The sequence below is a fragment of the Microcebus murinus genome, chromosome 7, assembly GCF_040939455.1.
Source record: "Microcebus murinus isolate Inina chromosome 7, M.murinus_Inina_mat1.0, whole genome shotgun sequence".
In the NCBI taxonomy this organism is placed as follows: domain Eukaryota; kingdom Metazoa; phylum Chordata; class Mammalia; order Primates; family Cheirogaleidae; genus Microcebus; species Microcebus murinus.
In genome coordinates this window covers 28,614,414-28,632,512 of record NC_134110.1, presented here as the reverse complement: position 1 = coordinate 28,632,512, position 18,099 = coordinate 28,614,414, and the positions used below count along the sequence as shown (strand labels likewise).

The following is an 18,099-nucleotide window of genomic DNA, read 5'->3' as shown; positions in this document are numbered from 1 at the left end:
CGGTGCACTGACACACAGGGTCTGGCTGCCCGAGTGCCACGGCCGAGGAGTCCCAAGGGAATGAGTACCCTTTAGCCATGATGCCACCCACATGTGGCCTGCACTGTTAATAAAACCACCTAGATGGCCCTTTTCCCTTTCCACCTGAAATAGATTAATTCTGAGTCTGTTTTTCGAAAATGAATTAGCAGTTTCCCCCGATTCTAAAATTAATGTAAATAATCCACAGGAATTCAAAAAAGAAGAACCACAGTCGTTCCTGCCACTCAATTTAAAAAAGTAGACAACATTTTGGCAACCAGACTTCTAGACTGCCTTGGCACTCATTGGCCTTCCTGCCACCAATAGCTCAAAGCAGTGACTGATCATACACCGAGGTTGGGGGCATTCCTACCAGGAGTGACATCATGTCCTATTTTTGGTTATTTCTACCCAAGCCTGAAGACAGAATGCACGGTTTCCTCTAAGTATTACATGAGGCTTCAAAATCCCTTCTTTGTGGTTACAAAGAAAGCCTTGACTTTCTCCTTGAATCTTAACAGTCTTGGTCAGTCCTGGAGGTCTGTCAGTGTGCAGATTTGCTTCAGCTGTAGGCTTTTGTTCTTTTCCTTGCTTATTCACATCACTCCTGAGGTCCTAAGTGCCAGCATGAGGACGGGCATTCCAGGGCAGGAACCCGAGGGCTGGATGTGCAGAGCTGGCCTTGTCCCTACGACCAGGAGTCTCCCAGGAAACCAGCACAACCCTCTGCCCAACAGCTGGGAAGATTATGAGCCACTAAAATGCTTACCTCGTTTAGCAATTTCATGTGTAACAATTTCATTTGTTGCAATTTACGGTAAAAGAGTAATCCCACAGAATAAAAAAAAGGAGCCTGAAGAATATACGTTTGTCGCAATTTACGGTAAAAGAGTAATCCCACAGAATAAAAAAAAGGAGCCCAAAGAATATACGGCATTAACCATGGTCATGAAAAGTTGGTGGCCATGGTCATTTGCATGTGGCACACTACATGCCATCTGGTACTAGGAACAGAGTTTCACTATAAACACGAGTCCTGAGTATGAAGGCAACAAAGAAACAGAACAGTGCTGACGACACACGGCTACGTGGACAATGAACGCGCCAATGTACACAGATAGGGAGGTGACCTCTTTGTGCCAGGCCGGGAATGCAGGTGACTTATCTTATGTTAGAATTCGTTTGCATCTCAGCACTGTTCATTATCTCCACGGCAGAAACCCTACAGGACTGCCACCACCCTGACCCAAGAACCAGCTCTTCCTTGGACTAAGGGTTCATACTTTCTGGGTATGTTGGGATTGGATGCAGATGCTCTCAGCCCTTTGGCCTCCTCACCTCATGGATGGCAAGTGCCTCATGACCACATCCAGGGCCTGGATCGTCTCAAAAGGGACGCTGGGCAGCCGCCCCGAAAGTGCATCGTGTAACGCCTGTAAGCTCACGCAGGACACCCACTTGATGGACACCTTGAAGATACGATCTTTGCCTTCTCCTGGCAGCGTGACCTCCAGCTCCACCTGCAAGGGACCCAAAGCACACAAGGTTATTCCTGCCTGGGGAGCTGCCGGGAAGGCTGAGCCAGGTGGTGGTTAGCGTCCAGACACGTGTGGGCTAGGGAATTCTGTCCAGTCCTTTCCCCATCCACTGGCCACATGGGGCTCCTGAGCACATGAAATGTGACCAGTTTTCTGAATTTTAACTTCACTTGGATGAATTTAAACTTACGCAGCCATGTATGGCTGGTGGCCAGCGTGCAGCAGTCTGAAACATGCCCTCTTGATTCAAGTCTACGCAGTGAATCCACTTCCTCCCTCTTCCTCAGCCGCTAAATCCCCCCTCCCCTCACCACCTGCACCGCCCTTCACTCCGATGCTAGAGCCTGCACGTTCACCGCTACCTGGCCCTCAGCACGTCCTGAACACGTGGCCACACGGACCCCACACAGGCGGTGACTGAAGCAACTGGTACTTGCCGATAATGCTTCCCAGTGTTTGCAGAACGTCTGCTCGACAGGTTATGGACTATATACTTTGTCTTTAAATGCCCAGAAATCCCAGCACGAGAAAATTTATTTGCCACTTTTTATACATAAAAACACAACCACAGACTTAAAAAACAGCCCAGAGCCACAAAAGGGCAGGGATGGGATTTGGAACCAGGCTAGTCTGATGTAAAAGGGACTTCCACTCCACACCTGATGACCCGAGGTGATGAGGCCCTCGCAGTGGAGCCACGCAACACGGACGCAGGGCTCCACCCCGAGCGCCCGGCCTCCCCCACCCGTGCTGTCCGGCACGCCCTCCCTGCCTCGGCCTGCACGCCCAGGGCAAGTGTTCTCTGGCCACAGCAGGCACATTCGCGGCTCACCAACGTGCCCACCATGCCTATTCAACTCCCATCTGCTCATCGTGCAAGGCCTCTGCACAGATTGGGCTACCTGTCATGCCTTGCTCGGACCTCATGAGCGCAACAACCAGACTCTGGTGGCGTCACTGCACACCTGCCCCGGACGGAGGCATCATTCTCGTCCATCCCGGGCTTGCTCCCGCACATTCCCTCTCTCGAGGGCATGCAGAGCACCTGATGGCCCTGGTCTGGCGGGGGCCCCAGGATGACGGAAAGACAAGAGCAGGGAAAAAGGAACAGATCCTTCAGCTCGGTGGCCTCAAATACCTGATACCAAGTAAAAGTAGCAAGGCACAAAAGGGTGCTACAGTTTGATTTGTTTCAGACTTCAAAACCAGAGAGAAGATAACAAACATGGCGGAAGCTCACAGCTGATAAAACCCATGTCCATCAGGACCGTGGTTGCGCAGGAGGGAGGAGGGAACTTCGTGGCCCGGATAGTGCGTATGTGGAATTTGCTTCATCACTCCTCTTTAAATGTATGTGTACAGTTGACACTAGCCATGAGTGTCCACTAACACACAGATTTTCTTATACCTCCACCACCTCTGAGAAAGCAAGACAATGTGAAGACAAGGAGGATGAAACCTGTATGCAGATCCACTTCCACTTAACGGACAGAAAATATATTTTCTCTTCCTTACGATTTTCTTAGAAACATTTTCTTTTCTCTAGGTTTATTATAAGAGTCCAATATATAATATTATTACGTATAACATACAGAATATGTGTTCTTCAACTGTTCACGTTATCAGTAAGGCTTCTGGCCGACAGTAGGCTATTAGTAGTTAAGTTTTGGGGGAATCAAAAGTTATATGTGGATTTCTGACTGTGCAGGGTCAGCACCCCAACACTTGCATTGTTCAAGGGTCAACTGTATATATGTATTTTTTTCATTTAGTGTATTTCCTAATACAATTTGAAATAAGTCATATAAAAGTTATAAGTAATAAAAGGCCAGTGCAGTGGCTCAAGCCTATAATCCCAGAACTTTTGGAGGCCAAGGCAGAAGGATCACTTGAGGTCAGGAGTTTGAGACCTGTCTGGGCAATATTTTGAGACCCCATTCATTCAACAAATAATAATAATAGTAAAAAAAAAACCAAAAAACCAAAAAAACTAGCTAGGCATGGTGGTGCATGCCTGTATTCTCAGCTACCCAGGAGGATCGTCTGAGCCCAGTAGTTCAAAGTTGCAGTGAGCTGTGATCTTGCCTCTGCACTCCAGCCCTCTGCGGTCTTATGCTATCTCCAAAAAAAGGTAACAGTAACCAAAAGCAAATATCTGACATAGAACTAAGAAAGTGACAGGCATTATTTCACTTGACTAGTGGTGAGCTATTACTCATGCCATTCTGGTGCCCAACTTTACTTTCAGTTACAGAAACAGATCCAGAGAGTCCAGGCCACGTGGCAGAAAGCGAAAAGAGAGAAGTGTCCACCCCCAAAACAGTCTGATTCTAGAAAAGGAGAGGAAGCCTGACGTGCCAGGACCAGCGGCTTGGCTGGGCGTGGGGGTGTGATTCCAGGGGACTAGCAGGGAGCTAGGTGTGACGACAGAAGTCACTGGTGGCAGGCAAGAGTGAGGGCTGACCCACGTATCCGGAAATGGCCCCCCAGGGCTGCAGCTCGCAGGTGGGAGTGGGCACGTGAATGGAAACCAACACACTAATTTCTAAATTACATACCCACCTCGCCAGTAGGTACTTTAAGCCCATTGTGCACATCTCCACCAAACAGCACTCAACGTACCTAAACAATAACGCTGTGAATTGGCACTAATTAGATGCTTGTTCATGCTCTCCTTCAAAAACGCTTCTGTAATCAAAACTGAGGGGGGAATTCCAAGGAGTATATTTTCCTACAGCAAAACATATGCAATTTTAAAATATATTCTGGTCCAGCCTCCTCTTGGCTGCCACAGGACCGCAAGCCACCCAGGCTCTGCAACGCTCTTTGCCAATCACGGTGCCCGCAGCAGCTGGCTGAGCACATGCACGGTGGATGGGGCATGAGTGGAGATTTTAGCACAGCCACCACACCGCGAGGCCAGAGTGGCACGCGCCTCTCTGAAAAGTAGCCCCCGTGTGCAACCCGGCTGCTGGCCAGCAGTTGCTCCACACCTGACACACATCCATCTCGGAACAGCCTGAAGCTGCCAGTTCCAATGACACAACATCCAATGGTCACGGGACTAGGAGTGCACAGACGAGGGCTCGACCCCCGGCTCTGCAGCCTCCTGTGGTCTGACCTTGGGCAGGCAGCTCCTTCAGGCCCCTTCTGTACATGAGGGCACATGGCTGCGGCCCCGCCCGCCTTGCGGAGCACTCGTGCCGGCCATGGACTCCAGCACTCTGTGAATAGCCGTCTGGGATCTAGAGATGCCACAACTGCCATTTTCTGAACCAGACCACGGAAAACATCAGTCCACGGCCCCCACCCAGGGCCTGGAAAACGTTGAGGCAGTTGTGAAATCCAATCTTTCCAGAGAGACCACACGCTTAACCCCAAACTCCCTCTGAAAATCATCAGGATGAGAGAATTAAAACTGTAATAGGAAGATTTCTGTTTTGGTTCCAATGCACAACTCAGAAACAAAGAAAGGGAAAACAGCACTTTAAAGAACACAAAGAAATTGTGCATGAAGCCCAGAGAGAAAGCTCAAAGAAACAGCTGCGCTTCAAAAGGGCTTTCTTGCCCTAAACTCGGCTGTGGCGCCGGCAGAAGCCCCTAGCCTCCCATCCTCCACCTCGAAGGTGGGAGCGTGGCACTGGCAGGCACGTCTGGTTGGTCCCCGAGGACCAGGACCCGGACGTGGCCCTCCCCAGGGTTGCGGAGAGAGCAGTCACACCCACTGTGCCTGCCAGAGTCCTGGCCAAGGCGACAGCTGCCAGGCTCGGTGCCACAGGCCCTTTCCAGAGGGGTACATGCAGGTCACGTCTGTTTAAATGTGCCCAGGGAGCTGATGTCTAAAGGCATTCTGTGATTCTGCATAGCAAAAACTCTCCTCAAAAAGCAGATCATTGTCCCTGCAAAACACCCTACTATAAAAACCAGTCTCACCCAGCACGTCTGCAGAGTGTATGGGGCATTCAAAGTTGGGCTGGCAGGCAACAGAGCAGGTACAGGCGGTGGCTGTGTGGTCAGGCACTTCCTGAGCACCTTGCACTGGGACGGGCTTGGGTCAAGGCACATAGACAAATGCTGGGGCTTCACTGGAGGGACCTCAGCCCCATGAGGCAGCACATCAGCCCCAGAGGTGAGCAGAGGCTCCCCTATGTGCCATCCAAGGAGAAGCCCCTATCCCTCCACCCCGCTGTGCCTCCTGAGCATCTCCCCTACTCTGCCTGCCCTCCCTTGGCTTCCTATGTCAGGTCGGCAGGTACCAGCTGGGCGCGCCTATGGCCACGCATGGCCAAACCTATGCAGAGGTGGACAGGCAGGAGTGCCAGGCAACCCGCCTCCTTTTGCAGAAAATTTTCCATGTGGCTGACTTGCTCCACAGTAAATTGCTTCCAGCAGGGTATGTTATTGATTTGAGCTGTGCATCTGCCCTAACTTCCGACTAAGAAGGAGACACCCACGCTCTAACAGACAGGTTTCAGCTCCAGGCGGCGGCAGGCCTTTCTGGGTACCCCACAAGGAAGGCACAAGGCTGGACTCAGAGCCAGAGACAACAGACAACACAGATCACACCTCATTACTGCCAGGAAAGACCCAGGAGTTAAACCCAAAATGTGGATCGACTTGGACAGCTGCCTGGGTCTCAGCCTCCTGCTCTGAAACGGGGGTTGGGGTGGGGGTGGGGGGGCCCTGGGTGCTCACGGGGTCTCCGGGCCATAACAGCGATGGTCTCTCTTGCTACGCAGGGGCTGGGAGTGAGGCCAGTGTTTTCATGGGAGAGATTAAGAGGGGCTTAAAGAGGGACCTTCCAGAGTGAGGGCGGCGCAACTCGGGCCCCTCTGTGCGCCAACCTGGGGGAGAGCCGCCCAGATCCCCGTCCTGCCTGTCAGCAGACGCTGGGACAACAGAGCACTGACACTTCTGCTCGCACCACAGGCGACGCACAGAAAAGTCACCTCACAGAGAAGAGGGCCAACGCAAAGAACCCCCTGAGATGGCACTTGGCTGCCTCGTGTGAACGTATGGGCACAGGACAGGGGACGCCTCCTCACCTGGGCTCGCAGAGGGGTTAATGTCTGCACACCACAGACATCTGACAGAACCCCACAAATGGTGAAGGAGCGTGGTCTGGAATCAGGGGACCCTGTGCTATCTACCTGGAGGCTTTGTGTAGGCTCTCTAACCTCTGGACTCGAGTGTTTCATCTCAAGAAAGGACGGCTGGGATTAAGCTTCAGAGGCACTGAGCGCCCATTTGGCATGGGCTGTGCGTCTAAAGGGCTCCTCGGGTGCCTAGGTACCCCAGAAGGCTGCTCTGGCCACCAGCGAGGCTGCCAGACCAGTTCCTGCCATCTCCGGGGCCTGTGAGTGCCTGGCACACCCCGGGCACCGTGGCGATGCGCTCTAGCCCGCAGTGCTCGGTGTGACCTGCAGACCAGCAGCAGTGGCAGCGGGTCGGGACACGGCACACACACAGGCGGGGGTGGAGAGTTCCTCTAGGCTGTGTTGGATCATTTAGTTCTCACAAAGACCTTGGGAGGCGGTTTCCATCGCACTCTCTCATTGCACAGGTGAGGCCGCACACCTACAGTTCCACTGCAGTAAGGGTGAGGCGAGGACGCGCGCCCAGATTCTGGCTCAGCCCAGAGCCTCTGTGCCGTCCATGTCTTCAACGACCCGGCTCAGATCTGAATGCGAGGCTCCCCCAGCCCCTCTTAAGGAAATCTATCCCTGTGCCCCTCCTGGGTCCACCTACAAATACGCACAGACAAGAGCGTGAATAAACTCCTAATGCTTTTCTCTCTTACATAATTTTAGGCAAAAACAAATGTGCGAATTAAACACAAAACTTTAAAATCTGTACAGTTCAAATTCGCAGCATGTTAGTCTGCAAGGGGTAGTCCTGCTCAGCTGAAACACACACAGATCTAGGATTTCTCCAGTCGGGAACACCATGGCTGTCACCATGGGCTGGCAGTGACAACCCAAGAGATAGCTTGGTGCGGAGTCTCAGTCACAGCCTTTCCTCTTGTCAGAGCACCACAACCCCGAGCAAGACCACTGCGGCCAAGATCCCCGCCCTGCTGGCCACCCAGAAAGGCTGAAAAGTACTTACATGTCTTAAGATTATCGTTAAAATGCAAAAGCAAAACCATTTTAATGTCTGTAGACAAAGCCTGCAGACCCCTTATCCACCCCCGAAAACGTGTGTCCCTGCCAGCAGTTCGAGACTCTTGGGGTACCGAGCTAGCCTCCTTCTGAGGACCCGGGGTTTAGGAAGCTAACGTGTAGGTCATTCCCCAAGGAAATCAGCTTTTCTATCCTCACAGTTGTTAAATTACTGGTTGTTTTATTTGTTTTTAAAGTATGAGCAGGGATTATTTCTGAGCCAGGTCTCTGCTCTCCCTCTACACCCAAACCCCACCCATTCTCACCCTGGAGCAGCACATTTGTTGAAAGATGGTGCCAAGAAGTGACAACTTCCAAGCAGAAATTTTATTACTTTTTCAATAAAGCCACGATAAAGATAAGAAGAAAAGGTGACATTTTAATATAGCCACTGCACTGCGGCTGACTAATTGTCAGCATCCTGATTCCAGATGAATCACTGGCTACAGCAGCTCGGTGACTTGGCTCTACTGTCATGGACTTCCAGGCGCCCACACCTACCCCACGCGGACACACTTCCGTGGGTCTCTAGCATTCCACTGCGTAATCTAGGCTCTCGCCTGGTGGTGGTCTGTGGCTTGCAGGGGTGTGTGTGTATTTTCTACTTAAAAGTTTGGTGGTTTCAAGAAGTTCTCATTATCTGTGTCTGGACCTCGACTAGTTAACCCTCCATCATTGAAAACCACAACACTGGGAAAGTAGTTTTTATGGGTCTCAGGGTGAAGCACGTGGCCAATGAGCTGCTGGCTCCTCCCAGGTGAAGGGGGTCAGTGTGTGGGAAGAGGAATCACTGACTTTACATCACGTTTGAACTTCAATTCTCTGCACAGCCCCCATCCCGGCACACCCCCGTGAGCTTACCTTATCCCTCCCAATCGGAAGGGGCATGGCTGTGTACAGATTCTTCCTCCCATCAAACACTGGTTTCCGATCCCCAAAGATCTGTGTTTTAAAGTGCTGGACCATATGCTCCACTATTTCCCTGGAACAAAGAATTAAGGCAGAACATCAGTAAAACCAGGGAAATGGCACATAGGATGGCATTTTTCTGACACTGGTCTTTAAGCAATTTGTAAGACCTGTGGCTCCTTCTGGTAACTGACTTTCAAAATTCTTCTATAAAGAATCAAACTAGAACCGTATGTGGGTTTTGCTCATTTATTCAGTCACACAAACACCGGAGAACTTGCTAAGTGCCAGGCATTTTATATGCCACATACACAAATGACAGATACTTCCAGAACTCCCCAGGGGCACTGAGGAGAAGCACTGGTGAGATTCTGGTTCCACAGCTGTGGGATTTGCTCCCCATGCCTCTGCCGTGGACCATGTAGGAGCCCCACTGAGCACAGGAACTGCAACCCTGCCACATGACACCTGGGCAGGGCTCAGCTGTGAGCCTTGTGTGGCTACTGGAGTTGGCCAGAGGACATGCTGTGCAACCCCTGCCAAGGCGCTTGTGAGGCTGGCCTGCCCTTTGGCTCCTGTCATTGCTAGAAGAAGGTGTGCCAAGTACTGCTGCCCCCTCCACCGGGGCTCCAGAATAAAGACCTTGAACTTGATTCCAACCCAGCCCAGCCTGACCCAGTGGGCCCAGCCAAACCGCAGCCCGCCTGCAGAGCCACGAGTGTGAAATGGATGTCTGTTGCTGTGAGGCTGCGGTCCCCACCCCCTGGGCCTCAGACTGGTACCGGCCCGTGGCCTCTTGGGAGCTGGGCTGCACAGCAGGAGGCGAGTGGAGAGTGAGCAAGCCAAGCTTCCTCTCACATCACCGTCTAAGCTCCGCCTCCTGTCAGACCAGCGGCAGCATCAGATTCTGCATCATGACGAGTTATACAATCTTTTCATTATATATTATAATGTAATCATAATAGAAATAAAGTGCACAGTAAATGTAACATGTTTGAATCATCCCGAAACCATCCCTTCCCAGCCCTGGCCCATGGAAAAACTGGTCCCTGGTGCCAGAAAGGCTGGGACCACTGCTGTGAGGGCCTGAGGCGTGGGTGCGGTTCAGTCCTCAGGCATTAGAGCAGCAGGAGCCTGCTGAACCCACATTGCTCTGCTACAACCCCTGAGAAGGGAGCCCGCGACCTCCCCTTGCCCCACACCCAACTCCAGAAACACGCTCTACAGGTGACCAGACTCCCAGGGGCTCCCGCCCACCTGCCCGCCCCTTTCTGTGGAAAGAGGGCCCCACCTGGCACAGCACTCTCCGCGTTCAGGGTGGTGTGGAGGCCTGTCAGCTCAGCAAGCCAAATACCTGGCTCGCACACACACCGCCTGTAAAGCACGCGCGCGCGCACACACACACACACACACACACACACACACACACACACACACACAAGGAGCCGGGCTCCGCACAGAGGCCCACTCGGGGAGCACGCGGAGCACCAACAGACCGCCTCAGTCTTCCGTCAGGAAATGGCAGCCAAGGGCCATGCAGGGGAGAGGAGGGATTCTGTGGCAGGGGAGGTGGGGCAGCGGAGGGGAGAACACAGGATACACTTCCATGAGGAGGTGGGATTGAGCCGTGTTCCACCGTGGCTTGAACAGTCTTTCTCCCAGGCAGAGCCATTGTCGTCCCTTAGGAAGCAAGAATGCAGCGGGGCAATCCATTCCCTTCCCACAATCCGAGGCAGGCTAGCCTAGAAGGCTTTGTCCACTGACTCCCAACAACAAGAATGCAGGCGGTGGGTCTCTCGGGATCCCGCTCACCACCTGGGTCTGAGCAAGCCTGCCGCTGGGAAGGCTCCACCCTCCACGGAGAGGCACGGGCCTCTGACACCGCCCAGGGGGACCCAGCCTGGGCCGGCCACAGCCCGGGGCAGCCAGCGCACAGCCAGCTCCCACCTCTGCCACCCCACCTCACAGCCATGGCGCACTCACCCCAGATCTCCCCAAACTGCGCTGTGCAGCCCACGCCCACGACAAGGTGTGCCCCGTGGCCCTCGTGCAAGGCGGCTCTTTCCTCCACACTGTCCAGACCTTTAAGGTCGCCACCCTTGAAGGGCGCCGTCGTCCTGGCCAAGACTCTGGGGGCATTCCACCCACATCCAAAGAAAGAATCATTCCAACTGAATTCAAAGTCATCCTGAAGAGAATAGGAGGGCACACTCCCAACTCATTTTAGGAGGCTACAAAATCTCACCTTGAGGCCTGAGGAGGTGAGCACCAAGTGGGGTCATGGGTCAACCCACCAAGCAACTCAGACACTGGAACAAATAGTAACAAACTGGGTCTGGCAACTAGTTAAAAAAAATACACACCATGTCAAACAAAGTTCAGTCTATACCAGAAATGAGAGGCTGAGTTTAACAGTATAAAACTAATTAACACAGATTATAAACTTAAAGTAAAGCTGTAACTGTAAAACTTCTAGAAAAAAAGATAAGAGAAAAATCTCCATGAACCTTGGGATAGACTAAGATTTCTTAGGACATAAAAACTATGAACTATAAAAGAAAAAAATCAATAAATCAGACCACTAAAATGAAAAACATTTACTTTTCAAAAGACACTGTTTTAAAAAGGAAAAGGTGAGCAACTGACTGGGACAAAATATTCCAAAAACACACAACTATGTATCTGACAAAGGACATGTGTACATACTATAAAAAAAAAAAAATCTTACAACTCAACAAGATGAATAATAAGATGATTTGAAAAAGAGCAAAAGATACACAAAGGGCCAGCGAGCACCTTAAAGGAAGTTCTTCTCTAATCATTAGGGGAATGCTCCTAAAACCACAAACACCCAATAGATTGACTACCATTAAAAAGACCAACAAGGCCGGGCGCTGTGGCTCACGCCTGTAATCCTAGCTCTTGGGAGGCCGAGGCGGGCGGATTGCTCAAGGTCAGGAGTTCAAAACCAGCCTGAGCAAGAGCGAGACCCCGTCTCTACTATAAATAGAAAGAAATTAATTGGCCAACTGATATATATATAAAAAATTAGCCGGGCATGGTGGCGCATGCCTGTAGTCCCAGCTACTCGGGAGGCTGAGGCAGGAGGATCGCTTGAGCCCAGGAGTTTGAGGTTGCTGTGAGCTAGGCTGACGCCACGGCACTCACTCTAGCCTGGACAACAAAGTGAGACTCTGTCTCAAAAAAAAAAAAAAAAAAAAGACCAACAATATCAAGGGGTGGGGGGTGGGGAGCTGGGGTCTTACACATCGCTGCTGGGAAGGCAAAGGATGCCGCCACTTTGGGGGAAGGTTTGGCAGTTTCTACCACACCATTAGCAGTGCCTGGTGATTACACAAGAGAAACGAAAACACATATCCACACAGACACTTGTGTACATGTGTACAACAGCACCAAACTGGAAACAAACATTCAAATGTTCATCAACTGGTGAATGGGCAATTATGGCAGAGCCACACAACGTAATGGTTTTATTCTAGTGTATGAATCACTGCTACATGCAACTTGATGACTGTATCTTAAAAACATGCCCAGGGAATGAAGCCAGAGACACAGGAGATATCTATATGATGATAATGATCCCACTTATATGAAATTCTCTAAGAGGTAAAAACCGATCTACATTGACAGAAAGCAGGTCATCTGGGCTGCTCAGGGACGGGGTGGCAGGACTGTCTGCATAGGGGCAAGAAGGAGCTTTGGGGTTGAAGGTGTGTTCTACACCTTGATTGTGGTGGTTTGTGTACACGTTTCTAATGTTCACAGAACTGTAATGTGTACAGGAATACTTCGGAGATATTGCAAGTTTGGCTCTAGACCACCAAAATAAAGGGAGTATCAAAATAAAGCCAGTCACACAAAGTTTTTGGTTTCCTAGTACATAAAAAAGTTATATTCACACTATACTGTAGTCTCTTAAGTATGCAATAGCATTGTGTCTACAGAAAATGCACATATTAATACCTTAATTTAAAAAATAATTTATTACTAAAAATGCTGACATAGAAACATGAAGTAAGCACATGCTGTTGGAAGAATGATGTGGATTGGTTACTTAAAGCTGGGTTGCCACAAACCTTCAATTTGTTTTAAAAAAATATCCCACAGTATCTGCAAAGCACAGTAAAGCAAGGTATGCCCATAACGTCAAAGGAATGCTGGCCGGGCGCGGTGGCTCATGCCTGTCATTCTAGCACTCTGGGAGGCGCAGGCTGGTGGATCATTTCAGACCAGGAGTTGAAGACCAGCCTGAGCAAGAGCGAGACCCCGTCTCTACTAAAAATAGAAAGAAATTAGCTGGACAGCTAAAAATATATAGAAAAAATTAGCCAACCATGGTGGCGCAGCGCATGTCTGTAGTCCCAGCTACTCAGGAGGTCGAGGCAGAAGGATCACCTGAGCCTAGGAGTTTGATGTTGCTGTGAGCTAGGCTGATGAAATGGCACTCTAGCCCGGGCAACAGAGTGAGACTCTGTCTCACAAAAAGAAAAAAAAAAAAAGGAATGCTTTTCACTGTGTGCAAATTATATCTCAATAAAGTAGGTTTATGTTTTTGAAAATCAATTTAACTAAAAAAAAAATTATGACAATCTCAAAGATGTAAAGGAAAGCATTTAATAAAATTCAATACCCATTCAAGATATTTTTAAAATGCAAAAGCTAGGAATGGAAGGAAATATCTTAATTTGGTAGGAAATCTATAAGGAGACCTCCCCAAAGTCCACAGCAAACCAACCTTCCCTCTGGAGTTCAAAACGTAACAAAGATGCCATCTTCACTTCTGTTCAGTATTATACTGCAGGTCACAGGATCGCCACAGCATGAGAAAAAGACTGAACAAGACGACAATGACTGCCACTACTGGCTGACATTAGGCTGTATTTGTTGAAAATCCAGGAGGCGAGAAAGACAGAGCCCCTACCTCTTTGGCTCTGTGCCTGCAGGGCCCAGCACAAAGTAACGCCAATGAAGGAGTCTTCCCCTACTCAGTCTTTCTTCATTCATTACGTGTTCTCAGGCGAAGAGGTGGGGAAGAGGAGGAGCTCAGGAACGAAGAGCCCAGAATGGCAAAGTCAACCATCAGATAAACACATCTCACAGCCTCCTGCTGTGAGCTTGAGGGAGGCCTCCCCAGCCTCTCGCCCTCTCTGCAGACAAATGCCCCACAGAGCTTAGGTCTCTGGCAATACACGTGGAGTTGCCTTTTTCTTCTATGAGACAATCTCATACCACTGTGATACGAGTTTCTTACAGCAGCAGAGGAATTCCTGGGTGATTTGGCTGCATACGATGGTCATGTTTAGAAACAGATTTATATCATGCTACTGTATAATGTAACATGACATCAATACATCATTTATTACATCCTAGACTCTGTGCCATCCTATACCTTCCTACTCCTTCCTTCTTCCAGTTTCTTTTCTTTCTTTCTTTTTTTGAGACAGGGTCTCCCTCTGTCTCCCAGGCTGGAGACCAGTGGCATCATCACAGCTTGCTGCAGCCGCCAATTCCTGGGCTCAAGCCATCCTCCTGCCTCAGCCTCCCAAATAGCTGGAACTACAGGCACATGCCACCACACCTGGCTAATTTTTTAAAAATTTTATTTTCAGTTTCTAAAAGAAAACCACCACCCTATGCCATGACCTTGCTCAAGAGGCAACAGCACAGAGACCATGTGCATACATTCTGTAGGCCCATCATGCACCCAGCATCTTACAGAATGATCTATATACTCAAACTGAGAACAAAGCTAATGATGGCAAACCTGCTGGCACTTACCCTCTGCCAAGTGCTTGATGTGCAACTCATTCGGTCCTCACAACAGCCTTGGAGGTAGCCACTGTCACCTCCATTTTCTGCATGCAGACACTGGGGCACAAAGCCACAGGTGAGGGAGGGCAGCACCAAGATGCAAACCTGGGTGTCCTGTCTCCTGGGCCTGCTCCTAACTCCCAAACAGAACTGCCCGGCAGCACCCAAGACGTGTCTGCTAGTCCAGAGAAGCTGATGCTCCCCCTATTACTGTGTCTCCCCGAAAATAAGACCTATCCATAAAATAAGTCCTAGCAGGATTTCTAAGCATTTGCACAATATAAGCCCTACCTCGAAAATAAGACCTAGTGATGGGCGTGGCTACGCAGCATATCTGCACAACCCATGCATTTTGTCGTGGAGTGGTAAAGAAGATGAGCAGCCCTACTCATCCGCCCCATCGTGACAGCTACTATCCCAGAGGTGACCAGAAAGGTGTGGGCAGCCCCACCAACAAGGTCGGCTCCCCCGTCAGGTCCCAGCCATCCTGCACGTGCTGCAAGCTGAGACTTTGAGGGGAAAGTCTCCTCAGTGAAGTGAAGATAGGGACGCTCTGCTTTAGGTATTGTGTGCCCCCAGGGGGAAGAAGGAAAGCTGTGGCTGCCATTTTACTCAGCACTACGGGCCTCTCTCACCCCCCACAAACACCAGGGGAGAGGGGAAAGGCTTCAGCAAGCAGTCCCCTACTGAGCCCAAAGAGATCATTTCTGTTCCACTGTGCAGACTGGACCCAGGGCTCAGTGGATCTCTGATAAATAAGCCAGCCCTGCTCATTTAATGAGAGCTCTATTGCTCGACATGAGAGACTGGGGCCAATGGTTCTAAAGGAAATAGAATCGCAAGATATGCAGGATGGAATTCGGGGTTTGAAGAGTTACAATGATGTTCCAGAAGAAGATGACTTAACTATATTTGAATAAATGTAGATTGTTGTACCGTACTTAAAAAAATAACACATCCCCTGAAAATAAGGCCTAGGGTGTCTTCTTGAGTAAAAATAAATATAAGACCCTGTCTTATTTTCGGGGAAACGTGGTAGCTTATTTATCCCTTTGTCACTTTGTCATAACTCTGAGAAGTTTCCTCTTTTAAAAAATTCATTCCTTCTCTCAGAAGGAAGATGAGGGGGAAAAAAAGTAAAAGAATAAAAAAATAATTTCTAATAATTTTTTAAAAAAATAAAAATAAAAAATTCATTCTTTCATTAATTTCTAATTATATAAGCTTTGCATTAATACATTCTCACTGTAAGCTTAATGTTCTGATAAAGCTAGAAAAGTCTGCTTAGACCTCATCTCAAGCCCCTTCTCAGAAGCAAGCTGATCACTTTCAAAGCTATGCTTTTACATAAACACATAGGTACATAAATTTTATTATAATTTTTATACATATAACATATGTATAAAACACACATGGTTCTGAAGTTTGCTATTTTCCAACTGTATGTCTTTGAGATCTTTCCTTGTCACTATATATAATGTGGCCAAGTCCAGCAATATAAATATTATTTGACCATGTACCTTAATATTCATAGTAATGAACCATGGTGGCCTGTTTCTGGACATGGTGGCCACACTGGGTAGCTTCACTTTTTGCTCTCAGCAGTGTCATGGTATTCCACAGCACCCTCACTTAACCATTTCCTACTAACTGACGGTTAGATAGTTTCTTGTCTTGCCACTGTGATATTAGAGTAGGCATCCTATCCGTATCTCTCTGAGATAGAGACTTGGAAGTAGAACTGGTGGCTAAAGGATATACTATGTTTTCATTGTAAACTGCCTCCTAAGGAGTCCAGCCCAATTTACACTCCCCCGGCTGCTGGTGCTGGGAGTCCGGGCACTCTCAGTGGGAGGCAGCCAAGGACACAGCTGTGCTGCCTGGGCCTCCCCTCCCAGGTTCAGAGCCCCAGCTCCTGCAGTGTCCCCACGGGACCCTTGGCCGATCTCGAGAATGGGGAGGAACAGTCGAGAGACAAGGCCCACACCTCCACGCTGCACTTCCTATCAAGGCCCAGAGCTCTGCATGCACCAGCCATCTGAGTACACACAAGAATATGGGGTGCACCCTGAGCTGGGGCACGAGCTGGGGCACCTTCCCTCGTATTGAATCGTAGGCGCAGCAGCTGCTCAGCAACAGGGGCTGAGGCAGGTCTCACAACACACTCACCATAATGTCCCTGAGGTGACCAACAGACGATGGAGTTTTTCTCATGGTCTTGAATGAAGTTTCAATGTTGGGCTTATTAAGCACCTACCATGTGCATGAGTCTGGGAACTCACAACCAGTGCGCCATCTCTGCTTTCACAGAGTGCAGCGTGGTGGCAGCAGCAGGGAAAGAGTTGGGGTGCTGAGTGCTGTGACAAAGTGGCCCCTGGGGGCACAGACCACAGGATGGACTGAGCGCCCCCTCCTACCTTCCCCTTCTACGCTGAGCTCGCCTCTCCCACAGCCCACCCTGGGCACTGCCAATCCCCGGTCTGACTCTCTTCCCTACTAGGGACAGGAACTACGTGTCTCCACCCCTGTGTGCGCAGGGGCACCTCCAACGGAGGTCTCTTAAACCCTAGCTGGTTGTGAGAGGGAGGGAGGCAGTCAAGGTGCTCACGTGGGTTTTGCTCAAAAACTTTACTTCTAATATCCTTCGTATGCAGTTTTAAGATTGGACCTCAGAGTCCATCAGAATTAATAGCAAAAAGAAGAAAAACCCTAAAGCTTCATACATTTAACTAGGCAGCAACTCTCACAAAACCCAGTGGGCTGGCCTTGGCCCGGAACAGGAAACACAAGCGCTGCAGCTGCTGCTTGCTAGTGTGTGATCTGACACAGGTTCCAAACATGGCTAACTTACAGGTGAAATTCTAATACAACAGGCATGTAGTAGTATAGTGAGGTAAAGACATCACTTTTTAATCACCATCAGCCTGTTTCTGGTGCCAGATGACAAAGCTTCTGATTGGTACATTGGCAGGTGCGCCCTTATCATGCCCACTTTTATAAAGGAAAGCTTTTTGTGCACTGTGGTTGATGGTGTAAGAGCCCACCTGCCACCACAGAACTCAAAAGCCCAGAAACGCGCGTGCTCTTTCATACCTTCATTCCAGTTCTAAAAGTATAGCCTAGAACAGTGGTTCCCCAACCTTTTTGACACCAGGGACCATTTTCATGGAAGATAATTTTTCCTTGGACTGGGGGTGGAGGGAGATAGTTTCAGGATGATTCAAGCAAATTACATTCATTGTACTCTTTATTTCTATTATTACATTATAATATATAATGAAATAATTATAGAATTCACCATAGGTTAGGGATCCCTGACCTAGAACATAGATTCATATAGGTTTCGGTCCCAGGGAAACTCAAAAACAAACCAACAAGCCCATTTATACAGAATCACAAAGCATGAGACATATTAAAAGATCAGAAAGACTTTCAGTAAAGAAGGCTGTTTAACCCAGTTGTGTCCATAGGTTTTGTTCAGAAATATACCTTTTAGTAAATGCATATTTAAAGGATCTAATATAGGTTGGGCATGGTGCTTATGCCTATAATCCTAGCACTTTGGTAGGTGGGAGGATTATTTGAGGTCAGGAGTTCAAGAACAGCCTGAGAAAGTACAAGACCCTGTCTCTATTAAA

At 49.3% G+C, this 18,099-nt stretch overlaps 1 protein-coding gene across 1 annotated transcript in view; it reads right to left on the bottom strand.

Moving 5' to 3' along the window:
• The window catches only part of AGO2 (argonaute RISC catalytic component 2), a 122,578-nt gene that overhangs the window by 39,786 nt on the left and 64,693 nt on the right, over window positions 1-18,099 (bottom strand). The window contains exons 3-4 of the mRNA XM_012735944.3: window positions 8,582-8,702; window positions 1,360-1,541 (exon numbers count right to left, since the gene is read on the bottom strand). Coding sequence (XP_012591398.2) covers window positions 1,360-1,541; window positions 8,582-8,702 — 303 coding nt within the window. The remainder of the gene's footprint in view (window positions 1-1,359; window positions 1,542-8,581; window positions 8,703-18,099) is intronic.